Source organism: Pseudophryne corroboree, chromosome 5 (genome assembly GCF_028390025.1).
Source record: "Pseudophryne corroboree isolate aPseCor3 chromosome 5, aPseCor3.hap2, whole genome shotgun sequence".
Lineage (NCBI taxonomy): Eukaryota > Metazoa > Chordata > Amphibia > Anura > Myobatrachidae > Pseudophryne > Pseudophryne corroboree.
The window spans coordinates 252,471,374-252,498,695 of record NC_086448.1 but is presented as its reverse complement, the minus strand read 5'-3'; the positions used below and the strand labels follow the sequence as shown (position 1 = coordinate 252,498,695).

At 47.6% G+C, this 27,322-nt stretch overlaps 1 protein-coding gene across 13 annotated transcripts in view; it reads left to right on the top strand.

Moving 5' to 3' along the window:
- The window catches only part of NEK10 (NIMA related kinase 10), an 831,700-nt gene that overhangs the window by 344,163 nt on the left and 460,215 nt on the right, over window positions 1–27,322 (top strand). For 11 of the 13 annotated variants that reach the window (XM_063922254.1, XM_063922250.1, XM_063922255.1 and 8 more), the window contains one exon: window positions 10,942–11,017. In XM_063922254.1, coding sequence (XP_063778324.1) covers window positions 10,942–11,017 — 76 coding nt within the window. Of the gene's footprint in view, window positions 1–10,941; window positions 11,018–17,541; window positions 17,561–26,100; window positions 26,167–27,322 lie in introns of those variants that run through there. The other 2 variants (XM_063922262.1, XM_063922264.1) reach the window with 2 other exon arrangements.

Genomic DNA, 27,322 nt, shown 5'->3' with positions numbered 1-27,322 from the left:
CCTGGTCACTGGAGTGGTGGTACAAGTGCCTCTGGCTCAAAGAGGCAAGGGGTACTATTCAACGCTGTTTCTAGTCCCGAAACCGAATGGGTCCTCACGGCCCATTCTCAATCTGAAGTCCTTGAACAAGCATGTGCGGGTCTCCAAGTTTCGTATGGAAACTCTGCGCTCTATTGTTCTGGCCATGGAGCCTAGGGACTATATGGTCTCCCTGGACATACAGGATGCCTACCTGCATATTCCTATTGCGGTATCTCATCAACAGTACCTGCGGTTTGCGGTGGGCAACCTTCATTACCAATTTCAGGCGTTACAACGGCTCCCCGAGTTTTCACCAAAGTAATGGCAATCATGACGGCTACACTCCGCCGTCAAGGGGTCAGGATCCTACCGTACTTGGACGATTTGTTGATCCTGGAAAATTCCCCAGAACTTCTCCTGTGTCATCTCGATCTGACGGTCCAGTGCATGAAAGCCCACGGGTGGCTGATCAACTGGAAGAAATCCTCCCTGGTTCCTGCTCGGAGTATGTTACACCTGGGAGCGTTGTTGGACACTCACAACCAACGGTTGTCCCTGTTTCAGGAGAAAGTCCTGAAGCTTCAGGACAGGATTCAATGCTTCCTATCTCGTCCGCAACTGTCGATACATTCGGCAATGCAAGTGCTGGGTCTCATGGTGTCGGCTTTCGACATGGTGGAGTATGCTTAGTTCCACTCTCGCCCTCTGCAGAAGTTAATTCTGACCAAGTGGGATGGCCTGCCTCACCGGATCAGATCTAACATGATCTCATTGTCTCCGGAGGTTCGCCTGTCACTGTGCTGGTGGCTGCAGGACCAACGATTGAGCAGGGTCCGTCCCTTCTGGATATCCAACTGGGTCTTTCTGATGACAGATGCCAGTCTAAGAGGTTGGGGCGCGGTGTTGGAACAACACTCTCTTCAGGGTCGGTGGACCAAGGAGGAGTCTGTGCTCCCGATCAATATTCTGGAACTGCGGGCAGTGTTCAACGCGTTGACAATGGCCCAGCATCTAATACAGAACAGACCTGTTCAAGTACAATCGGACAACGCCAACACGCTGGCGTACATAAATCATCAAGGCGGCACTCGAAGCCGCATGGCAATGAGGAAAGTTTCACAGATTTTTCAGTGGGCAGAACGCCATCTGCCGGCCATATTCGCAGTGTTCATTCCGGGCGTCCTGAACTGGGAAGCGGATTATCTCAGTCGTCAGGACGTACACGCAGGAGAGTGGAGCCTCCATCCGGAGGTGTTTCAACTTCTCGTGGACACGTGGGGCCTTCCAGATGTGGATCTAATGGCGTCTCGACACAATCACAAGGTTCCGGTCTTCGGAGCAAGGACAAGGTATCCTCAAGCAGCGTTCGTGGATGCTCTGTCAATCCCATGGAACTTTCGGCTGCCATACGTGATCCATCCGGTGTCACTCCTGCCCAGAGTAATACGGAAGTTCAAGCAAGAAGGCAAAAAACCTGCTTCTGGTCGCTCCGGCGTGGCCCAGACGGCACTGGTTCTCTGACCTACTGGGTCTCTCGTGGGATCATCCCCTTCTACTTCCACAACGACCAGACCTCCTAGTTCAAGGCCCTTGTGTTTACCAGGATTTAGCCCGTCTGGCTTTGACGGCATGGCTCTTGAAGCTTCCGTCCTGAGGGCCAAGGGTTTTTCTGAGGCGGTCGTTCAAAATATGTTGAAGGCCCGCAAGCCGGCTTCTGCTCGGATTTACCATAGGGTCTGGAATGCTTACTTTACTTGGTGTGCGTCTCACAATCATGACGTTTTCAAGTTTAGTACGGCCAAACTATTGGCCTTTCTACAACAGGGCCTGGACTTAGGCCTGCGTCTGGCCTCCCTCAAGGTTCACATCTCTGCCTTTGGATTGGTTTCAGAGAAAGATTGCCACCCTACCTGATGTCCATACATTCACTCAGGGTGTGTTGAGGATTCAGCCTCCATATGTGCCACCTGTGGCCCCTTGGGACTTGTCGGTGGTTTTGGAGGCCTTGCAAGTGTCTCCGTTTGAGCCTCTTGCCTCTGCTGACCTTAAGTGGCTTTCACTTAAGGTTCTGTTCTTGCTGGCTATTGCTTCAGCTAGAAGGGTCTCGGACTTGGGTGCCTTATCCTGCAAGTCTCCCTATTTGATTTTTCACCGTGACTGGGCAGTTCTTAGAACGCGGCCTGGTTATTTACCTAAGGTGGTGTCTTCCTTCCACCTTAACCAGGAGATTGTGGTTCCGGCCTTTAATTCTCCTGAGTTGTCTCCCAAAGAACAGTCTTTGGATATGGTACGAGCTCTCCATATCTATGTGAAGAGAACTTCCTCCATTAGGAAATCCGATTCTCTTTTTGTGTTGTTTGGTTTTCACAAACGTGACTGGCCTGCTTCCAAGCAGACTCTGGCCAGATGGATTAGAATGGTGATTGCACATGCTTATGTACAGGCTGGTCGTCCGGTTTCTGCTATCGTTGGACCGTGGTGCGACCCATGAACAATTGTGCAAGGCGGCTACGTGGTCCTCAGGGAACACGTTTATAAGGTACTATGCCTTCGATACCACCGCTTCTCAGGATGCTTCCTTTGGACGCCGGGTTCTTGTGCCCGCTACAGTGCGTCCCCTCCTGTGAGGAACTGCTTTGGGACATCCCCGATGTATTTCCTTGTGGAGCCCAGTGTACCCCGCAGCAGAAAACGAGATTTATGGTAAGATCTTACGGTTGTTAAATCTCTTTCTGCGAGGTACACTGGGCTCCACAAGGCGCCCACCCTGACGCACTTAGCTTTTTTGGGTTGGTAAAGGCAAAGCCGTTGACACCCTCTCCTGCGGTGAGTGTGTGGTGTAATTGGCTACGATCGGTTGTAGTCTCTGGTACCTGCTACTGCATTGGGCTGGTTAACGAAACTGAGCTCACTGACATGGAGGCGGGGTTATAGAGGAGGCGGCGCTGTGCATCTTGGGAACAGTCAAAAGCTTTGAGCCTGTTGGTGCCTCGGATCAAGATCCTACTCTACACCCCGATGTATTTCCTTGTGGAGCCCAGTGTACCTCGCATAAAGAGATTTCACAACAGTAATTTCTTACCATAAATCTCGTTTTATTTATATATATATATATATATATATACAGGGACGGCAACAGAAATGTTGGGGCCCGGTACAGTGATATCTCTGGGGCCCCCTCAGATTTTATATATATATATATATATATATATATATACAGATAAGAATAATCAGATGCGCTCAGTATAATTGAAAGAAAAAGTCTTTAACCAGTAAAGCTTAAAAAGGGGGCGTGGCTTGCTGACGTGTGTGTTCGTGCCCCCTCCTGCCTCGGTGGTCATCGACGGGTGACGGTGTCCCGACGTGCAGCGGTCCAGCGGCACGGGGCTGAGGTCCTGTCTCAGGAGATCTGCCGGAGGTTTGGAGAATTGCCGGGGGCATATGTGTTTAAATCATGTGGTATTAAGCCCACAGCGGATTTTGTTCTGGTACGGGCAATTAATGTTGTGTCTTGAACCGGAGTGTTTGTGTGCTTTTAAAATTAAAATTGACTTTGCACTATGGAGCGCCCCCCCTGTCTTTCCTTTTATATATATATATATATATATATATATATATATATATATATATATTAAAGCGCAATGGAATTTGCTGCGCTATATAAGAAACGTAATAAATAAATAAATATATATTTATTAATTTGTCTATACTGTACACTTATATAAATATGTATGTCTCTCCTTCCATTTTTTTTGTGGAACTGTCCCGCTGTCTCACCCGCGTGCCACAGTGTCCCACGGCGTGTGGAGTGGGGGACAGTTGGGAGGCTCCTGCCACTCCCAACTGTCACAGCGGTGAATAGATGCCGTGTGCACAGCTTCTATTTATGGGAGACAGAGATGCTCACAGAGCGCTGGGCATGCCTCCACAGTGACAAAAACGATCGCAGCAGTCCCATAAAGCCATGCCCCCTTTTTTAGATTGCACGCAGCTTCACCGTGCAAAGGAGTCTTGCATTGCCACCTCCATATGTTGGAAGGTATGCCACAGTCTGTCTCTCCCCAATAACTCCATGCTGCATTCCCAGCTCCCCCATCCCAAAGCCCTGTATCCACTCACCAATCCACTCTTATACCCCTTTTCCACTAGCTCAAAAAACACGGGTAAATGCACGGGGGCGCGCATTTACCCGTGTTTTTTGCAAGTGGAAAAGGGTCCCCCCGCAAAAACCCGGATCAAGTGACCCGTGAATCCTACCCGGCTATCTACCCGGGTAGGACACGGGAATGATCCGGGTAGGGTTGTAGTGTAAACGGGAGCCGTGTCGATGCGACACGGCTCCCGTTTACATTGTATGGAAGGGCGGAGCTGGGAGATCATGTGATCTCCCAGCGCCGCCCCTGCCGCGTCACTAGAAGCGTCACCAACCCGGCAATATGCCGGGTTGGTGACTGCTGATGGGAAAGGGGCTGAGCACGGGTCGCAGCAGGGCAGCTCCCGTGTCAGGCTCCCGGCTGCGACCCGTGCTCGCAGGTGGAAAAGGGGTATTAGCCTGGGGTGAGACTCGCCTGCGCTGCATTCCCCAGTACCCAGACCAAAACACTGCACAGCAGGTACCAAGCAGCCCTCACACCCCACCAGAAGATGTTGGTACAGGGCATGGGAATCCTGGCCATTGGAGCTGCTGGCATGTCCTGTAATTGCCTGCAACAGAGCTGGACACAGAAGAGCGAGCGCACACTCACTCCCCACAGTCACTATGAGTGTGAGAAGCTTCTGTCACTCTGAGGCTATGCCCACACCGCCTACAGTTCACTGTCCTATTTGGACAAGATGGTTCACATGCCTGTCAGGCTTTAAGTGGCACATCCATGGGGCCCCCCTGATCCTTGGGGCCTGGTTCAGGTGTCCCCTTTGACCCCCCCCTGTTGGCAGCCCTGTGTGTGTTTGTGTATGTATATATATATATTTCTCTAACGTCCTAGTGGATGCTGGGGACTCCGAAAGGACCATGGGGGAATGGCGGCTCCGCAGGAGACTGGGCACAAAAGTAAAAGCTTTAGGACTACCTGGTGTGCACTGGCTCCTCCCCCTATGACCCTCCTCCAAGCCTCAGTTAGATTTTTGTGCCCGAACGAGAAGGGTGCAGACTAAGGGGCTCTCCTGAGCTGCTTAGAGTAAAAGTTTTAAAGTAGGTTTTTTATTTTCAGTGAGACCTGCTGGCAACAGGCTCACTGCACCGAGGGACTAAGGGGAGAAGAAGCGAACTCACCTGCGTGCAGAGTGGATTGGGCTTCTTAGGCTACTGGACATTAGCTCCAGAGGGACGATCACAGGCCCAGCCATGGATGGGTCCCAGAGCCGCGCCGCCGGCCCCCTTACAGAGCCAGAAGACTGAAGAGGTCCGGAAAATCGGCGGCAGAAGACGTCCTGTCTTCAATAAGGTAGCGCACAGCACCGCAGCTGTGCGCCATTGCTCTCAGCACACTTCACACTCCGGTCACTGAGGGTGCAGGGCGCTGGGGGGGGGCTATGTATTTGGCAAAAAATACATCACATATAGCTCCTGGGCTATATGGATGCATTTAAGCCCTGCCAATTTTTCCATAAAAAAGCGGGAGAAAGGCCGCCGAGAAGGGGGCGGAGCCTATCTCCTCAGCACACTGGCGCCATATTTTCCTCACAGCTCCGTTGGAGGAAGGCTCCCTGACTCTCCCCTGCAGTCCTGCACTACAGAAACAGGGTAAAACAAGAGAGGGGGGGCACTAAATTGGCATATAAATATATACAGCAGCTATATCAGGGAAAAACACTTATATAAGGTTATCCCTATATATATATATATATACTGCTCTGGTGTGTGCTGGCAAACTCTCCCTCTGTCTCCCCAAAGGGCTAGTGGGGTCCTGTCCTCTATCAGAGCATTCCCTGTGTGTGTGCTGTGTGTCGGTACGTTGTGTCGACATGTATGAGGAGGAAAATGGTGTGGAGGCGGAGCAATTGCCTGTGTTAGTGATGTCACCCCCTAGGGAGTCGACACCTGACTGGATGGTCTTATGGAAAGAATTACGTGATAGTGTCAGCACTTTACAAAAGACTGTTGACGACATGAGACAGCCGGCAAATCAGTTAATACCTGTACAGGCGTCTCAAACACCGTCAGGGGCTCTAAAGCGCCCGGTACCTCAGGTCGATACAGACACGGACACTGACTCCAGTGTCGACGGTGAGGAAACAAACGTATTTTCCAGTAGGGCCACACGTTACATGATCACGGCAATGAAGGAGGTTTTGAACATTTCTGATACTACAAGTACCACAAAAAAGGGTATTATGTGGGGTGTGAAAAAACTACCCGTAGTTTTTCCTGAATCAGATGAATTAAATGAGGTGTGTGATGAAGCGTGGGTTTCCCCCGATAAAAAACTGCTAATTTCTAAAAAATTATTGGCATTATACCCTTTCCCGCCAGAGGTTAGGGCACGTTGGGAAACACCCCCTAGGGTAGATAAGGCGCTCACACGCTTATCAAAACAAGTGGCGTTACCGTCTCCTGATACGGCCGCCCTCAAGGAACCAGCTGATAGGAAGCTGGAAAATATCCTAAAAAGTATATACACACATACTGGTATTATACTGCGACCAGCAATCGCCTCAGCCTGGATGTGCAGTGCTGGGGTGGCTTGGTTGGATTCCCTGACTGAAAATATTGATACCCTGGACAGGGACAATATATTATTGACTATAGAGCATTTAAAGGATGCATTTCTATATATGCGAGATGCACAGAAGGATATTTGCACTCTGGCATCAAGAGTAAGTGCGATGTCCATTTCTGCCAGAAGAGGGTTATGGACGCGACAGTGGTCAGGGGATGCGGATTCCAAACGGCATATGGAAGTATTGCCGTATAAAGGGGAGGAGTTATTTGGGGTCGGTCTATCGGACCTGGTGGCCACGGCAACGGCTGGGAAATCCACCTTTTTACCCCAAGTCACCTCGCAGCAGAAAAAGATACCGTCGTTTCAGGCTCAGTCCTTTCGTCCCCATAAGGGCAAGCGGGCAAAAGGCCACTCATATCTGCCCCGGGGCAGAGGAAGGGGAAAAAGACTGCAGCAGACAGCCTCTTCCCACGAACAGAAGCCCTCCCCCGCTTCTGCCAAGTCCTCAGCATGACGCTGGGGCCTTGCAAGCGGACTCAGGCACGGTGGGGGCCCGTCTCAAGAATTTCAGCGCGCAGTGGGCTCACTCGCAAGTGGACCTCTGGATCCTGCAGGTAGTATCTCAGGGGTACAAATTGGAATTCGAGACGTCTCCCCCTCGCCGGTTCCTGAAGTCTGCTTTACCAACGTCTCCCCCCGACAGGGAGGCGGTATTGGAAGCCATTCACAAGCTGTATTCCCAGCAGGTGATAATCAAGGTACCCCTCCTACAACAGGGAAAGGGGTATTATTCCACGCTGTTTGTGGTACCGAAGCCGGACGGCTCGGTGAGACCCATTTTAAATCTGAAATCCTTGAACACTTACATAAAAAGGTTCAAGTTCAAGATGGAGTCACTCAGAGCAGTGATAGCGAACCTGGAAGAAGGGGACTATATGGTGTCTCTGGACATCAAGGATGCTTACCTCCATGTCCCAATTTGCCCTTCTCACCAAGGGTACCTCAGGTTTGTGGTACAGAACTGTCACTATCAGTTTCAGACGCTGCCGTTTGGATTGTCCACGGCACCCCGGGTCTTTACCAAGGTAATGGCCGAAATGATGATTCTTCTTCGAAGAAAAGGCGTCTTAATTATCCCTTACTTGGACGATCTCCTGATAAGGGCAAGGTCCAGAGAGCAGTTAGAGGTCGGAGTAGCACTATCTCAAGTAGTACTACGACAGCACGGATGGATTCTAAATATTCCAAAATCGCAGCTGATTCCGACGACACGTCTGCTGTTCCTAGGGATGATTCTGGACACAGTACAGAAAAAGGTGTTTCTCCCGGAGGAGAAAGCCAGGGAGTTATCCGACCTAGTCAGGAACCTCCTAAGACCAGGCCAAGTGTCAGTGCATCAATGCACAAGGGTCCTGGGAAAGATGGTGGCTTCTTACGAAGCGATTCCATTCGGCAGATTCCACGCAAGAACTTTTCAGTGGGATCTGCTGGAAAAATGGTCCGGATCGCATCTTCAAATGCATCAGCGGATAACCCTGTCTCCAAGGACAAGGGTGTCTCTCCTGTGGTGGTTACAGAGTGCTCATCTCCTAGAGGGCCGCAGATTCGGCATTCAGGATTGGGTCTTGGTGACCACGGATGCCAGCCTGAGAGGCTGGGGAGCAGTCACACAGGGAAGAAATTTCCAGGGCTTGTGGTCAAGCATGGAAACGTCACTTCACATAAATATCCTGGAACTAAGGGCCATTTACAATGCCCTAAGTCAGGCAAGGCCTCTGCTTCAGGGTCAGCCGGTGTTGATCCAGTCGGACAACATCACGGCAGTCGCCCACGTAAACAGACAGGGCGGCACAAGAAGCAGGAGGGCAATGACGGAAGTTGCAAGGATTCTTCGCTGGGCGGAAAATCATGTGATAGCACTGTCAGCAGTGTTCATTCCGGGAGTGGACAACTGGGAAGCAGACTTCCTCAGCAGACACGATCTTCACCCGGGGGAGTGGGGACTTCACCCAGAAGTCTTCCACATGATTGTGAACCGTTGGGAAAAACCAAAGGTGGACATGATGGCGTCCCGCCTCAACAAAAAACTGGACAGATATTGCGCCAGGTCAAGGGACCCTCAGGCAATAGCTGTGGACGCTTTGGTAACACCGTGGGTGTACCAGTCAGTGTATGTGTTCCCTCCTCTTCCTCTCATACCCAAGGTACTGAGAATCATAAGAAGGAGAGGAGTAAAGACTATACTCGTGGCTCCGGATTGGCCAAGAAGGACTTGGTACCCGGAAATTCAAGAGATGCTCACGGAAGACCCGTGGCCTCTACCTCTAAGAAAGGACCTGCTCCAGCAGGGACCATGTCTGTTCCAAGACTTACCGCGGCTGCGTTTGACGGCATGGCGGTTGAACGCCGGATCCTGAAGGAAAAAGGCATTCCGGATGAAGTCATCCCTACCCTGATCAAAGCCAGGAAGGATGTAACCGTACAACATTATCACCGTATTTGGCGTAAATATGTTGCGTGGTGCGAGGCCAGGAAGGCCCCTACAGAGGAATTTCAACTGGGTCGATTCCTGCATTTCCTGCAAACAGGACTGTCTATGGGCCTCAAATTAGGGTCCATTAAGGTTCAAATTTCGGCCCTGTCAATATTCTTCCAAAAAGAACTAGCTTCAGTTCCTGAAGTTCAGACGTTTGTCAAGGGAGTACTGCATATACAGCCTCCTTTTGTGCCTCCAGTGGCACCTTGGGATCTCAATGTAGTTTTGGGTTTCCTAAAATCACATTGGTTTGAACCACTCACCACTGTGGACTTAAAATATCTCACATGGAAAGTGGTAATGCTGTTAGCCCTGGCTTCAGCCAGGCGTGTATCAGAATTGGCGGCTTTATCCTATAAAAGCCCTTACCTAATTTTTCATACGGACAGGGCAGAATTGAGGACTCGTCCTCAATTTCTCCCTAAGGTGGTTTCAGCATTTCACTTAAACCAGCCTATTGTGGTGCCTGCGGCTACTAGGGACTTGGAGGATTCCAAGTTGCTGGACGTAGTCAGGGCCCTGAAAATATATGTTTCCAGGACGGCTGGAGTCAGAAAATCTGACTCGCTGTTTATCCTGTATGCACCCAACAAGCTGGGTGCTCCTGCTTCTAAGCAGACGATTGCTCGTTGGATTTGTAGTACAATTCAGCTTGCACATTCTGTGGCAGGCCTGCCACAGCCAAAATCTGTAAAAGCCCATTCCACACGGAAAGTGGGCTCATCATGGGCGGCTGCCCGAGGGGTCTCGGCTTTACAACTTTGCCGAGCAGCTACTTGGTCAGGGGCAAACACGTTTGCTAAATTCTACAAATTTGATACCCTGGCTGAGGAGGACCTGGAGTTCTCTCATTCGGTGCTGCAGAGTCATCCGCACTCTCCCGCCCGTTTGGGAGCTTTGGTATAATCCCCATGGTCCTTTCGGAGTCCCCAGCATCCACTAGGACGTTAGAGAAAATAAGAATTTACTTACCGATAATTCTATTTCTCATAGTCCGCAGTGGATGCTGGGCGCCCATCCCAAGTGCGGATTGTCTGCATTACTTGTACATAGTTATTGTTACAAAAATCGGGTTATTATTGTTGTGAGCCATCTTTTCAGAGGCTCCTCTTTTATCATGCTGTTAACTGGGTTCAGATTACAAGTTGTACGGTGTGATTGGTGTGGCTGGTATGAGTCTTACCCGGGATTCAAAATCCTTCCTTATTGTGTACGCTCGTCCGGGCACAGTATCCTAACTGAGGCTTGGAGGAGGGTCATAGGGGGAGGAGCCAGTGCACACCAGGTAGTCCTAAAGCTTTTACTTTTGTGCCCAGTCTCCTGCGGAGCCGCTATTCCCCATGGTCCTTTCGGAGTCCCCAGCATCCACTACGGACTATGAGAAATAGAATTATCGGTAAGTAAATTCTTATTATATATATATATATATATATATACACATTTTGCTGTATGCTGATTTTATAGCAAACTATCAAAACATATTGCTGAATAAGAGTTGTGTGAAGCTTTCTTAACTTTTATTAACGTGGGAAATGCTTATTAAAATGCATGACAACTTGTGCATTAGTAGGTGTCAAAAATGTGCAGATGGCACTTTACTAAAACGTGCAAATTGAGCAGACAAAACTGTGCAGCTGTAGCGGTGTCAACTCATTTTCTTTTTATGGATTTTTTTTGTTGGTAGCTGCATATCAGATTTTAACTACATTTTCTCTTTTGTAGCTGACTTTGGTCTGGCAAAGCAGAAGCAAGAAAACAGTAAACTTACATCCATTGTTGGAACAATTCTGTACTCCTGGTAAGATCACAGTTTTTGTACAAAGTTAAAATGTTTGATGAGTTATGATATTGGCGTTTCTGTCATGGGTACAGTGTGTGCAGTGCACACGAGCCCCTGGGTCCAGGGGAGCCCACACCACACACATTGCACCCATGTTGTTTTAATATTTACCTTTTACGGAATCCCATGATGGGCGCTGCAGCCTGCTGCAGCCACAGCAGCTTCGTCAAAAATCATACCCAAAATGGCCGCCGCGCATGTGCAGTACAAATTTGTTTCCGGACCATGGTGGGCAGAATGTTTCTGGAGACCTGCGCAGATGCAGTAGACTGGCACAATGCCACAGCCTACAGTACCGAAGGGAGGAGGGTCCCACCCGGAGCCTGCACATGGGGGCCCCCTCCTCTTTTAACCACTTGCCTGGCATGGTCGCATCAGAATCAGATGCGACCATGCCTGCAAGTGCTCTATCTGACCTGGTCGCACAGGATGCGACCAGTCAGATATGGGCAATAGATTTATTCATAGAGGATATGACAAACACGAGATTGATGAGGCAATCCTTGACTGTATACAACGCAAAAGGGAGGAGTTGCTATGCCCTAAAATGGACGTTAAGAAAGGCAATCGATTAACGTTTATTTCTCTGACGTCCTAAGTGGATGCTGGGGACTCCGTCAGGACCATGGGGATTAGCGGCTCCGCAGGAGACAGGGCACAAAACTAAAGCTTTAGGATCAGGTGGTGTGTACTGGCTCCTCCCCCTATGACCCTCCTCCAAGCCTCAGTTAGGTTTTTGTGCCCGTCCGAGCAGGGTGCAATCTAGGTGGCTCTCTTAAGGAGCTGCTTAGAAAAAGTTTTTAGGTTTCTTATTTTCAGTGAGTCCTGCTGGCAACAGGCTCACTGCATCGAGGGACTTAGGGGAGAGAAGTTCAACTCACCTGCGTGCAGGATGGATTGGCTTCTTAGGCTACTGGATACCATTATCTCCAGAGGGAGTCGGAACACAGGTCTCACCCTGGGGTTCGTCCCGGAGCCGCGCCGCCGACCCCCCTTGCAGATGCTGAAGATTGAAGGTCCAGAAACCGGCGGCAGAAGGCTTTTTCAGTCTTCATGAAGGTAGCGCACAGCACTGCAGCTGTGCGCCATTGTTGTCACACACTTCACACCAACGGTCACGGAGGGTGCAGGGCGTTGCTGGGGGCGCCCTGGGCAGCAATGTATAATACCTTATTCTGGCTAAAAATACATCACATATAGCCCCTGGAGGCTATATGGATGTATTTAACCCCTGCCAGGTCTCAGAAAAACGGGAGAAGAAGCCCGACGAAAAGGGGGCGGGGCCTATTCTCCTCAGCACACAGCGCCATTTTCCCTCACAGAAAGGCTGGTGGGAAGGCTCCCAGGCTCTCCCCTGCACTGCACTACAGAAACAGGGTTAAAACAGAGAGGGGGGGCACTTATTTGGCGATATGTATATATATATTAAAATGCTATAAGGGAAAAACACTTATATAAAGGTTGTCCCTGTATAATATAGCGTTTTTGGTGTGTGCTGGCAAACTCTCCCTCTGTCTCCCCAAAGGGCTAGTGGGGTCCTGTCCTCTATCAGAGCATTCCCTGTGTGTGTGCTGTGTGTCGGTACTTGTGTGTCGACATGTATGAGGACGATGTTGGTGAGGAGGCGGAGCAATTGCCGGTAATGGTGATGTCACTCTCTAGGGAGTCGACACCGGAATGGATGGCTTATTTAAGGAATTACGTGATAATGTCAACACGCTGCAAGGTCGGTTGACGACATGAGACGGCCGGCAAACCAATTAGTACCTGTCCAGGCGTCTAAAACACCGTCAGGGGCGTTAAAACGTCCTTTTACCTCAGTCGGTCGACACAGACACGGACACTGACTCCAGTGTCGACGGTGAAGAAACAAACGTATTTTCCTTTAGGGCCACACGTTACTTGTTAAGGGCAATGAAGGAGATGTTACATATTTCTGATACTACAAGTACCACAAAAAAGGGTATTATGTGGAGTGTGAAAAAACTACATGTGGTTTTTCCTGAATCAGATAAATTAAATGAAGTGTGTGATGATGCGTGGGTTTCCCCCGATAGAAAATTATTGGCGGTATACCCTTTCCCGCCAGAAGTTATGGCGCGTTGGGAAACACACCTTAGGGTGGATAAGGCGCTCACACGCTTATAAAAACAAGTGGCGTTACCGTCTCCAGATACGGACGCCCTCAAGGAGCCAACTGATAGGAGGTTGGAAAATATCCTAAAAAGTATATACACACATACTGGTGTTATACTGCGACCAGCGATCGCCTCAGCCTGGATGGGCAGCACTGGGGTGGCTTGGTCGGATTCCCTGACTGGAAATATTGATACCCTTGACAGGGACAGTATTTTATTGACTATAGAGCATTTAAAAGATGCATTTCTATATATGCGAAACTCTGGCATCAAGAGTAAGTGCAATGTCCATATCTGCCAGACGATGTTTATGGACACGACAGTGGTCAGGTGATGCAGATTCCAAACGGCACATGGAAGTATTGCCGTATAAAGGGGAGGAGTTATTTGGGGTCGGTCCATCGGACCTGGTGGCCACGGCAACAGCTAGAAAATCCACCTTTTTACCCCAAGTCACATCTCAGCAGAAAAAGACATAGTCTTTTCAGCCTCAGTCCTTTCGTCCCCATAATATCTGCCCAGGGATAGAGGTAAGGGAAGAAGACTGCAGCAGGCAGCCCATTCCCAGGAACAGAAGCCTTCCACCGCTTCTGCCAAGTCCTCAGCATGACGCTGGGGCCGTACAAACAGGTGCGGTGGGGGGTCGTCTCAAGAGTTTCAGCACGCAGTGGGCTCACTCGCAAGTGGACCCCTGGATCCTACAAGTAGTATCCCAGGGGTACAGATTGGAGATTCGAGACGTCTCCCCCTCGCAGGTTCCTGAAGTTTGCTTTACCAACGTCTACCTCCGACAGGGAGGCAGTATTGGAAACAATTCACAAGCTGTATTCCCAGCAGGTGATAATCAAAGTACCCCTCCTATAACAAGTAAAGGGGTATTATTCCACACTATATTGTGGTACTGAAGCCAGACGGCTCGGTGAGACCTATTCTAAATGGAGTCACTCAGAGCAGTGATAGCGAACCAGGAAGAAGGGGACTATATGGTGTCCCTGGACATCAAGGATGCTTACCTCCATGTCCAAATTTGCCCTTCTCACAAAGGGTACCTCAGGTTCGTGGTACAAAACTGTCAATATCAGTTTCAGACGCTGCCGTTTGGATTGTCCACGGCACCCCGGGTCTTTACCAAGGTAATGGCCGAAATGATGATTCTTCTTCAAAGAAAAGGCGTCTTAATTATCCCTTACTTGGACGATCTCCTGATAAGGGCAAGGTCCAGAGAACAGTTGGAGGTCTGAGTAGCACTATCTCAAGTAGTTCTACGACAGCACGGGTGGATTCTAAATATTCCAAAATCGCAGCTGTCTCCGACGACACGTCTGCTGTCCCTAGGGATGATTCTGGACACAGTCCAGAAAAAGGTGTTTCTCCCGGAGGAGAAAGCCAGGGAGTTATCCGAGCTAGTCAGGAACCTCCAAAAACCAGGAAAAGTGTCAGTGCATCATTGCACAAGGGTCCTGGGAAAAATGGTGGCTTCTTACGAAGCGATTCCATTCGGCAGATTTCACTCAAGAACTTTTCAGTGGGATCTGCTGGACAAATGGTCCGGATCGCATCTTCAGATGCATCAGCGGATAACCCTGTCTTCAAGGACAAGGGTGTCTCTTGTGTGGTGGCTGCAGAGTGCTCATCTACTAAAGTGCCACAGTTATGCATTCAGGACTGGGTCCTGGTGACCACGGATTCCAGCTTGAAAGGCTGGGGAGCAGTCACACAGGGAAAAAATTTCCAGGGAGTGTGATCAAGTCTGGGGACTTCTCTCCGCATAAATATACTGGAGCTAAGAGCAATTTACAATGCTCTAAGCTTAGCAAGACCTCTGCTTCAAGGTCAGCCGGTATTGATCCAGTGGGACAACATCACGGCAGTCGCCCACGTAAACAGACAGGGCGGCACAAGAAGCAGGAGGACAATGGCAGAAACTGCAAGGATTCTTCGCTGGGCGGAAAATCATGTGATAGCACTGTCAGCAGTTTTCATTCCGGGAGTGGACAACTGGGAAGCAGACTTCCTCAGCACGACCTCCACCCGGGAGAGTGGGGACTTCATCGAGAAGTTGTTTCCACATGATTGTGCACCGTTGGGAAAGACCAAAGGTGGACATGATGGCGTCCCGCCTGAACAAAAAACTGGACAGGTATTGCGCCAGGTCAAGAGACCCTCAGGAAATAGCTGTGGACGTTCTGGTAACACCATGGGTGTACCAGTCGGTGTATGTGTTCCCTCCTCTGCTTCTCATACCAAAGGTACTGAGAATTATAAGACGTAGAGGAGTAAGAACTATACTCGTGGCTCCGGATGGGCCAAGAAAGACTTGGTACCCGGAACTTCATGAGATGCTCACAGAGGACTCAGGGCCTCTGCCGATAAGAAGGGACTTGCTTCAGCAAGTACCGTGTCTGTTCCAAGACTTACCGCGGGTGCGTTTGACGGCATGGCGGTTGAACGCCGGATCCTAAGGGAAAAAAGGCATTCCGGAAGAGGTCATTCCTACCCTGGTCAAAGCCAGGAAGGAGGTGACCGCACAACATTATCACCACATGTGGCGAAAATATGTTGCGTGGTGTGAGGCCAGGAAGGCCCCACGAAGAAATTTCAACTCGGTCGATTCCTGCATTTCCTGCAAACAGGAGTGTCTATGGGCCTCAAATTGGGGTCCATTAAGGTTCAAATTTCGGCCCTGTCGATTTTCTTCCAGAAAGAATTGGCTTCAGTTCCTGAAGTCCTGAAATTTGACAAGGGAGTACTGCATATACAACCCCCTTTTTGTGCCTCCAGTGGCACTGTGGGATCTCAACGTAGTCCTGGGATTCCTCAAATCACGTTGGTTTAAACCGCTCAAATCTGTGGATTTGAAATATCTCACATGGAAAGTGACCATGATGTTGGCCCTGGCCTCGGCCAGGCGAGTGTCAGAATTGGCGGCTTTGTCTCACAAAAGCCCATATCTGATTGTCCATTCGGACAGGGCAGAGCTGCGGACTCGTCCCCAGTTTCTCCCTAAGGTGGTGTCAGCGTTTCATCTGAACCAGCTTATTGTGGTACCTGCGGCTACTAGAGACTTGGAGGACTCCAAGTTGCTAGATGTTGTCAGGGCCCTGAAAATATAGATTTCCAGGACGGCTGGAGTCAGGAAAACTGACTTGCTGTTATCCTGTATGCACCCAAAAAACTGGGTGCTCTTGCTTCTAAGCAGACGATTGCTAGTTGAATGTGTAGTACAATTCAGCTTGCACATTCTGTGGCAGGACTGCCACAGCCAAAATATATAAATGCCCATTCCACAAGGAAGGTGGGCTCATCTTGGGCGACTGCCCGAGGGGTCTCGGCTTTACAACTTTGCCGAGCTGCTACTTGGTCAGGGACACACCCTGGCTGAGGAGGACCTGGAGTTCTCTCACTCGGTGCTGCAGAGTCATCCGCACTCTCCCGTCCGTTTGGGAGCTTTGGTATAATCCCCATGGTCCTGACGGAGTCCCCAGCATCCACTTAGGACATCAGAGAAAATAAGATTTTACTTACCGATAAATCTATTTCTCGTAGTCCGTAGTGGATGCTGGGCGCCCATCCCAAGTGCGGATTGTCTGCAATACTTGTACATAGTTATTGTTACAAAAAAAAATAAAAAATCGGGTTGTTATTGTTGTGAGCCGTCTGTTCAGAGGCTCCTACGTTTGTCATACTGTTAACTGGGTTTAGATCACAAGTTATACGGTGTGATTGGTGTGGCTGGTATGAGTCTTACCCGGGATTCAATATCCTTCCTTATTGTGTACGCTCGTCCGGGCACAGTATCCTAACTGAGGCTTGGAGGAGGGTCATAGGGGGAGGAGCACACCACCTGATCCTAAAGCTTTAGTTTTGTGCCCTGTCTCCTGCGGAGCCGCTAATCCCCATGGTCCTGACGGAGTCCCCAGCATCCACTACGGACTACGAGAAATAGATTTATCGGTAAGTAAAATCTTATTTTCTACCTATTCAGTGGCTTCAAGACACATAAAGAAAATTATGCTACGTCACTGGCACATATTGCAGGCAGATGAGACAATTGGTGATCTTTGCAAGGAGACACCTCTCTTCTGCTTTAAGAGAAGTAACAACATCAAGGACATAGTAGCTAAATCCGATATAGGACCGATTAAAGCCAGAAATTGGCTACAACCCAAAAATGGGGTGTTTAAATGTAATGGGTGTGTCAATTGTCAGTTTTTACTGTTGGGTGACTTCTTTGTTGATCCAAAGATGAATAAGAGATACAACATACATCACCATCTAACTTGTGACAGCCGTTTCGTCATTTATTTAATACAATGTCCATGCTCCATGTTTTATGTGGGAAAGACGATTAGGACTCTCAGGGAAAGAATTGCTTTGATTATGCGCCCCTGCACTGCTGTTACGTTACAGGTGAGATGAATCTGGTTATTACTGTGGGTATATAGTTAGCAAGTGCTTGTATGGCAGGTTAATCCTTGACAAAGGCACAATGGAGGCGCCTAAACAGCTGTCGGATTCACTGCCACTATGTTAGCATGAGGATGCTTTTGTGACCACCCTGGCATGATGAGTATCACCTTTTATATGATCCTCTGCTTTATAATTTCTCTTATATAGAAATTTTGCACTTTATGGACTTTATGATGTTTTAAATATAAAACACATTTTTTACAGTAAATAGGAGGTGCTGGCTCCTTTGTTTTATATGAATACTGCTGTTTGTGCCCTGCACTCCTCCCAGTGGACTTTTAATGTTTGCGGCTGGTCTCTTTTAGCAAAATATATATATATATATATATATATAGAAGTAATTCCAGTTTCCTGGGGGGCACTCTCCTTTAAACATCATCACATGAAGCTTCTTTAATCCATAAAGGCTTTATTTGGTCACATAATTGGCTTTATTCAGTCGACGTTTCGGCTCTACAAGTGGAGCCTTTCTCAAGACAAGCCTTATAAATAATTTTATGTTGAAAATAGTCACAACTAGAGTAAATATAACTCAAAAAAATAGCAACAATATAGCACTGAGGATGGATCCGTGGTTACTCCAATATAGTTAACTTCACACAATAGAAATATCCTGGATGACTATCCAAATAGTGGCACTTTGCACAGTGGAGCCTCCCTAAGGATCACGAATCAACATCCAGTCAGTGTGGCTGCCTCATAAAATTATTTATAAGGCTTGTCTTGAGAAAGGCTCCACTTGTAGAGCCGAAACGTCGACTGAATAAAGCCAATTATGTGACCAAATAAAGCCTTTATGGATTAAAGAAGCTTCATGTGATGATGTTTAAAGGAGAGTGCCCCCCAGGAAACTGGAATTACTTCTATATACGTTGATCTACCAAGATTGTGTGGATTCTACTGGGTGCACCCCACAGCTGATTATTTACGGACGCGAGTGCAGGACCTCCATGGATATATATATATATATATATATATACTGTAAAAGGGGGGTTAGGGGTGTCAGCGACCAATGGTGTGAGAACTTACAGTAAAAATTAGAATAAAAATATCAAATAAATAACATAGTTTATTAAGGACAAGGTGCAACATAAAAGAAAAAAAATCTGTATAAAAAAAGGGGAGAATGCGCAAAAAATAAATAAAAATAAAAATAAATAAATATATATAGTCCCAAGGAATGCCCGCACTCACATCTGCCATTGGGAGGTACAGTGCTAGTGTTATTGTTTGTATATTGAGTTTTTATGTGTTTTTGTTTATTTGATGTATGTATTTGTTGGTGGTCTATCTCTGCCGGGTCCTCTTCTATAGCAATTAGATATTGTGTTATATTATGGTTTAGTTTGAAGGAACTTGTTATAGATCTTTGATACCCCTAATGAGATGTTTATAAGAGACGGGGTTTACACTATAGCGCATTAGATGATTTGTGTATCACATGACGTCGGGGGTATTATGTCCCTATTGATTGATATATATCCATGTTAGCGGTACCAATTATGATTATTCTAAAATTCTAGAAGTGCACAATGTGATATATTGATGTACCGATTTTCTATCTATGGTGATGTTATAGAGCGTGGCCCTGAGCACTGGGGTCTCGCATATGATGCACTTCCGATGAGGTCTGGGCTTGTGCTCAACAGACCTAATGTAAGGCTACTATGGCGACTAGTGGAACGCGAATGGCACACATCCGTGATTTCCGGGTTTGCGGTCCGCGTCCACAGTCGGCATTAATCACTAATAAGTACTGATTACCCCACTTTTGTGATTGATAACGTGGCGTGTGGTTATCTATCATAAGCATACATGTCATATTTGTAATCTCATTACCAAGTTGTTCTTATAAGTCTATAATGAACTCATGTCAGTGATTGTATTGATTAACATTCTAAACTCTTAAAGTATACTATATAATGGTTAGATCCTTTGCTGATTCTGGTATTGTGGAGCGCAGCCCGGAGCGCTGGTGGAACGCATGATATGCGCTTCCGGCACTTCCGGGTTTGCGTTCCACACACAGAGTTGAGGGTTTCTATGGTGACTGATGAGACGCAAATGATGCACTTCCGGTAGTTCCTGGTGCGCGGCCCGCGTCTATAGCTGCTAGGTATCGGTAATGAGTGCCGGTCAGCTTATCTCTGTATTATGTAATGGTTATATTTTTTGCTGATCCTGGTATTGTGGAGCGCAGCCCGGAGCGCTGGTGGAACGCTTCCGGCACTTCCGGGTTTACGTTCCACACACAGTGTTGAGGGTTTCTATGGTGACTGATGAGACGCGAATGACGCACTTCCGGTAGCTCCGGGTGCGCGGCCCGCATCTACAGCTGCTGGGTATCGGTAATGAGTGCTTGTTAGCTTATCCCTGTAACATGGAATGTGGCGCTTGTTTGGTTATGTGAAACCTGAAGTTTTACTATATGCAGATTCTGGTAACAAAGCTGTAGCATGTCTGATCCATTTGTGGTGATTGCAGTATTGATTGTGATGTGATATGCTATATAAGGGGACTTGGTAGGCAGTGTCAGTATGCTTGTAGCTGGCATGCTGACTGGATGTCTTCTTTTGTTTGTCTTGAGAAAGGCCCTATGGGTCGAAACGTCGACTATTTACCAAAGATTGTGATGCACCAATAAAAGTTTTTTACATTTATCTTGGACTGGTGAGTGCCCTCTGCTGGGATTTCTTGATCTCGCATACCTGGTATATATATATATATATATTTCTCTATCGTCCTAAGTGGATGCTGGGGTTCCTGAAAGGACCATGGGGGGGATAGCGGCTCCGCAGGAGACAGGGCACAAAAAAGTAAAGCTTTTACCAGATCAGGTGGTGTGCACTGGCTCCTCCCCCTATGACCCTCCTCCAGACTCCAGTTAGATTTTGTGCCCGAACGAGAAGGGTGCAATCTAGGTGGCTCTCCTAAAGAGCTGCTTAGAGAAAGTTTAGCTTAGGTTTTTTACTTTACAGTGAGTCCTGCTGGCAACAGGATCACTGCAACGAGGGACTTAGGGGAGAAGTAGTGAACTCACCTGCGTGCAGAGTGGATTTGCTGCTTGGCTACTGGACACTAGCTCCAGAGGGACGATCACAGGTACAGCCTGGATGGTCACCGGAGCCGCGCCGCCGGCCCCCTTGCAGACGCTGAAGAGAGAAGAGGTCCAAAATCGGCGGCTGAAGACTCCTGAGTCTTCATAAAGGTAGCGCACAGCACTGCAGCTGTGCGCCATTTTCCTCTCAGCACACTTCACACAACAGTCACTGAGGGTGCAGAGCGCTGGGGGGGGCGCTCTGAGAGGCAAATAAAAACCTTATTAGAGGCAAAAAATACCTCACATATAGCCCACAGAGGCTATATGGAGATATTTAACCCCTGCCTAACTTCAAAAATAGCGGGAGACGAGCCCGCCGAAAAAGGGGCGGGGCCTATCTCCTCAGCACACAGCGCCATTTTCTCTCACAGAAAAGCTGGAGAGAAGGCTCCCAGGCTCTCCCCTGCACTGCACTACAGAAACAGGGTTAAAACAGAGAGGGGGGGCACTGATTTTGGCGATATTGTATATATATAAAAGATGCTATAAGGGAGAAACACTTATATAAGGTTGTCCCTATATAATTATAGCGTTTTTGGTGTGTGCTGGCAGACTCTCCCTCTGTCTCCCCAAAGGGCTAGTGGGTCCTGTCCTCTGTCAGAGCATTCCCGGTGTGTGTGCTGTGTGTCGGTACGTGTGTGTCGACATGTATGAGGACGATGTTGGTGAGGAGGCGGAGAAATTGCCTGTAATGGTGATGTCACTCTCTAGGGAGTCGACACCGGAATGGATGGCTTATTTAGAGAATTACGTGAGAATGTCAACACGCTGCAAGGTCGGTTGACGACATGAGACGGCCGACAATCTATTAGGACCGGTCCAGGCGTCTCAGAAACACCGTCAGGGGTTTTAAAAACGCCCATTTACCTCAGTCGGTCGACACAGACACAGACACGGACACTGAATACAGTGTCGACGGTGAATAAACAAACGTATTTCTCATTAGGGCCACACGTTAAGGGCAATGAAGGAGGTGTTACGTGTTTCTGATACTACAAGTACCACAAGAAAGGGTATTATGTGGGAGTGAAAAAACTACCTGTAGTTTTTCCTGAATCAGATAAAATAAAATGAAGTGTGTGATGATGCGTAGGGTTACCCCGATAGCAAATATTGGCGTTATACCCTTTCCCGCCAGAAATTAGGGTACGTTGGGAAACACCCCTTAGGGTGATAAGGCGCTCACACGCTTATCAAGTGGCGTTACCGTCTCCAGATACGGCCGCCCTCAAGGAGCCAGCTGATAGGAAGCTGGAAAAATATCCTAAAAAGTATATACACACATACGGTGGTTATACTGCGACCAGCGATCGCCATCAGCCTGGAGATGCAGTGCTGGGTTGGCTTGGTCGGATTCCCTGACTGAAAATATTTTATTCATGTAGAGCATTTAATAGGATGCATTCTATATATATGTATGTGAGATGCACAGAGGGATATTTGCTCTCTGGCATCAAGATAAGTGCGTTGTCCATATCTCCCAGAAGATGTCAGGGACACGACAGTGGTCAGGTGATACAGATCCCACACGGCAGATGGAAGTATTGCTGTATAAAGGGAAGGAGTTATTTGGGGGTCGGTCCATCGGACCTGGGGACCACAGCAACAGCTGGGAAATCCAACCCTTTTTTACCCCAAGTTACATCTCAGCTAAAAAAGACACCGTCTTTTCAGCCTCAATCTTTCCTTTCCCATGAGGGCATGCAGGCAAAAGGCCAGTCATATCTGCCCAGACATAGAGGTAAGGGAAGTAGACTGCAGCAGGCAGCCCTTTCCCAGGAAAAGAAGCCCTCCACCGCGTCTGCCAAGTCCTCAGCATGACGCTGGGGCCGTGCAAGCGGACTCAAGGTGGGGGGGTAGTCTCAAGAGTCTCAGGGCGCAGTGGGATCACTCGCAAGTTGACCCCTAGATCGTACGAGTATTATCCCAGGGGTAAAGATTGGAGAGTCGAGACATCTTCTCCTCGCAGGTTCCTGAAGTCTGCTTTACCAACGGCTCCCTCCGACAGGGAGGCAGCATTGGAAACAATTCACAAGCTGTATATCCAGCAGGTGATAATCAAAGTACCCCTCCTACGACAAGGAAAAGGGTATTATTTTTCCACACTATATTGTGGTACTGAAGCCAGACGGCTTGGTGACACATAGTCTAAATCTAAAATGTTTTGAACACTTACATAAAAGGTTCAAATCAAGATAAAGTCACTCAGAGCAGTGATAGCGAACCGGAAAAAAGGGGACTATATGGTGTCCCTGGACATCAAGGATTACCTCCATGTCCAAATTTTGTCCTTCTCATCAAGGGTACCTCTGGTTCGTGGTACAGAACTGTCAATATCAGTTTCAGACGATGCCGTTTGAATTATCCACGGCACCCCGGGCCTTTTTACCAAGGTAATGGCCGAAAAGATGTTTCTTCAAAGAAAAAAGGCATCTAAATTATCCCTTACTTGCACGACCTAAAAAGGGCAAGTTCCAGAGAACAGTTGGAGGTCGGAAGAGCACTATCTAAAGTAGTTCTTCGACGGCACGACTGGATTCTAAATATTCCAAGAATCGCAGCTGTTTTCCGACGATACGTCTGCTGTTCCTAGGGATGATTCTGGACACGGTTCAGAAAAAGGTTTTTCTTCCCGAGGAAAAAGCCAAGGAGTTATCCGACCTGTCAGGAACCTCCTAAAACCAGGAAAGGTGTCTGTACATCAATGCACAAGAGTCCTGGGAAAAATGGTGGCTTTTTACGAAGCATTTTCCAAAGGGATCTGTTGGACAAATGGTCAGGGTCGCATCCTCAGATGCACCTGCGAATAACCCTGTCGCCAAGGACAAGGGTATATCTTCTGTGGTGGTTGCAAAAGGCTCATCTATTGGAGGGCCGCAGATTCGGCATACAGGATTTGATCCTGGTGACCACGGACGCCAGCCTGAGAGGTTGGGGAGCAGTCACACAAGGAAGAAACTTCCAGGGGGTATGGACGAACCTGGAAAAGTCTCTTCACATAAACTTTCTGGTACTAAGAGCAATCTAAAATGCTCTAAGCCAGGCGGAACCACTCCTGCAAGGAAAACCGGTGTTGATTCAGTCGGACAACATCACGGCGGTCGCCCATGTAAACAGACAGGGCGGCACAAGAAGCAGGAGTGCAATGGCAGAAGCTGCCAACATTCTTCGCTGGGCGGAGAATCACGTAATAGCACTGTCAGCAGTGTTCTTCCCGGGCGTGGACAACTGGGAAGCAGACTTCCTCAGCAGACACGATATTCACCCGGGAGAGGGGGGTCTTCATCCAGAAGTCTTCCACATGCTAATAAACTGTTGGGAAAGACCAATGGTAGACATGATGGCGTCTCGCCTCAACAAGAAACTGGACAAGTATTGCGCCAGGTCAAGAGATCCACAGGCAATAGCTGTGGACGCACTGGTAACACCTTGGGTGTACAAATCAGTATATGTGTTTCCTCCTCTGCCTCTCATACCAAAGGTATTGAAGATTATACGGTGAGGAGGAGTAAGAACAATACTAGTGGCTCCGGATTGGCCAAGAAGGACTTGGTACCCGGAACTTCAAGAGTTGGTCACGGACGACCCGTGCCCTCTACTTCTGAGAAGGGACCTGCTACAACAGGGTCCCTGTCTCTTTCAAGACTTACCGCGGCTGCGTTTGACGGCATGGCGGTTGAACGCCAGATCCTAAAAGGGAAAGGCATTCCAGAAGAAGTCATTCCTACCTTGATTAAGGCAAGGAAGGAAGTCACCGCGAAACATTATCACCGCATTTGGCGAAAATATGTCGCGTGGTGCGAGGATCGGAGTGTTCCGACGGAGGAATTTCAACTGGGTCGTTTCCTACATTTCCTACAATCAGGATTGTCTATGGGTCTCAAATTGAGATCTATTAAGGTTCAAATTTCGGCCCTGTCAATATTCTTCCAAAAAGAATTGGCCTCAGTTCCTGAGGTACAGACTTTTGTTAAAGGAGTACTGCATATACAGCCTCCTGTGGTGCCTCCGGTGGCACCGTGGGATCTAAATGTAGTTTTAGATTTCCTCAAATCCCATTGGTTTGAACCATTGAAAAAGGTGGATTTTAAATATCTCACATGGAAAGTGACTATGTTACTGGCCCTGGCTTCCGCCAGGAGAGTATCTGAATTGGCGGCTTTATCTTATAAAAGCCCTTATCTAATCTTCCATTCGGATAGGGCAGAACTGAGGACTCGTCCGCATTTTCTCCCTAAGGTGGTATCAGCGTTTCACCTGAACCAACCTATTGTGGTGCCTGCGGCCACTGGCGACTTGGAGGACTCCAAGTTGTTGGACGTTGTCAGAGCCTTAAAAATATACATTTCAAGGACGGCTGAAGTCAGAAAATCTGACTCGCTGTTGATACTATATGCACCCAACAAGTTGGGTGCCCCTGCTTCTAAGCAGACGATTGCTCGTTGGATTTGTAACACAATTCAACTTGCTCATTCTGTGGCAGGCCTGCCACAGCCTAAATCTGTTAAGGCCCATTCCACAAGGAAGGTGGGCTCATCTTGGGCGGCTGCCCGAGGGGTCTCGGCATTACAATTCTGCCGAGCAGCTACGTGGTCGGGGGAAAACACGTTTGTAAAATTCTACAAATTTGATACCCTGGCAAAAGAGGACTTGGAATTCTCTCATTCGGTGCTGCAGAGTCATCCGCACTCTCCCGCCCGTTTGGGAGCTTTGGTATAATCCCCATGGTCCTTTCAGGAACCCCAGCATCCACTTAGGACGATAGAGAAAATAAGAATTTACTTACCGATAATTCTATTTCTCGGAGTCCGTAGTGGATGCTGGGCGCCCATCCCAAGTGCGGATTATCTGCAATACTGTACATAGTTATTGTTAACAAATTCGGGTTATATTGTTAAGGAGCCATCTTTAAGAGGCTCTTTCTGTTATCATACTGTTAACTGGGTTTAGATCACAAGTTGTACGGTGTGATTGGTGTGGCTGGTATGAGTCTTACCCGGGATTCAAATTGCCTCCCTTATTGTGTACGCTCGTCCGGGCACAGTACCTAACTGGAGTCTGGAGGAGGGTCATAGGGGGAGGAGCCAGTGCACACCACCTGATCTGGTAAAAGCTTTACTTTTTTGTGCCCTGTCTCCTGCGGAGCCGCTATCCCCCCCATGGTCCTTTCAGGAACCCCAGCATCCACTACGGACTCCGAGAAATAGAATTATCGGTAAGTAAATTCTTATTATGAGATATATACACTTAAAATATAATTAGAGGTAGACAAAAACTAGTAAACAATAAGAACAATATATAAACAAACTCTTTACATTTTTTTTTTTTTTTAGATTTGCTTATCTTTTAGTATAGGAGGTCAAAGGAGGTCTTCCCAATGCATTTAGTCCATGTGACTTCATCAAAGGACGAAAATAAACAATGTTATTTATTTGATATTTTTATTCTCATTTTTACTGTAAGTTATCACACTTTTGGTCGCTGACACCCCTCCCCCTCCCCCTTTTCAATAGTACTTTACAGCATTTTACGCATGCTGAATACTTAGGGGACATTGTTAAAGGGAGTGTTTTTTACTTGATAAATCTATAACCACATATGGGGCTGCTCTATAATCTCTCTCTCTCTCTCTCTCTCTCTCTCTCTCTCTATATATATATATATATATATACAGGTTGAGTATCCCATATCCACATATTCCGAAATACGGAATATTCCGAAATACGGACTTTTTTGAGTGAGGCTGAGATAGTGAAATCTTTGTTTTCTGTGGCTCAATGTACTCAAATTTTGTTTAATACACAACGTTATTAAAAATATTGTATTAAATAACCTTCAGGCTGTGTGTATAAGGTGTATATGAAACAAATGAATTATGTGAATGTACACACACTTTGTTTAATACACATAGTTATCAAAAATATTGGCTAAAATGACCTTCAGGCTGTGTGTATAAGGTGTATATGTAACATAAATGCATTCTGTGCTTAGACTTGGGTCCCATCACCATGATATCTCATTATGGTATGCAATTATTCCAAAATATGGAAAAATCCGATATCCAAAATACCTCTGGTCCCAAGCGTTTTGGATAAGGGATACTCAACCTGTATATATATATATATATATATATATATACATACTTTCAAAAATAGAAGTGTTAATAGTTTATTTTTATATATTAACAAAATGCTAAATGAACTGAAGAGAAATCTAGATCAAATCAATATTTGATGTGACCACCCTTTCCATTCAAAACAGCATAATTTCTTCTAGGTATACTTGTGCATAGTGTTTGAAGGAACTCAGCAGGATGGTTGTTCCAAACATCTTGGAGAACTAACCACAGATCTTCTGTGGATGTAGGCTTGCTCAAATCCTTCTGTCTCTTCATGTAATACCAGACAAACTCGATCATGTTTAGATCAGGGCTCTGTGGGGGCATATAATAACTTCCAGGACTCTTTGAACTTCTGTACGCTGAAGATTTATTATTAATGACATTGGCTGCATGTTTTGGGTTGTTGTCTAGCTGCACAATAAATTTGTAGCCAA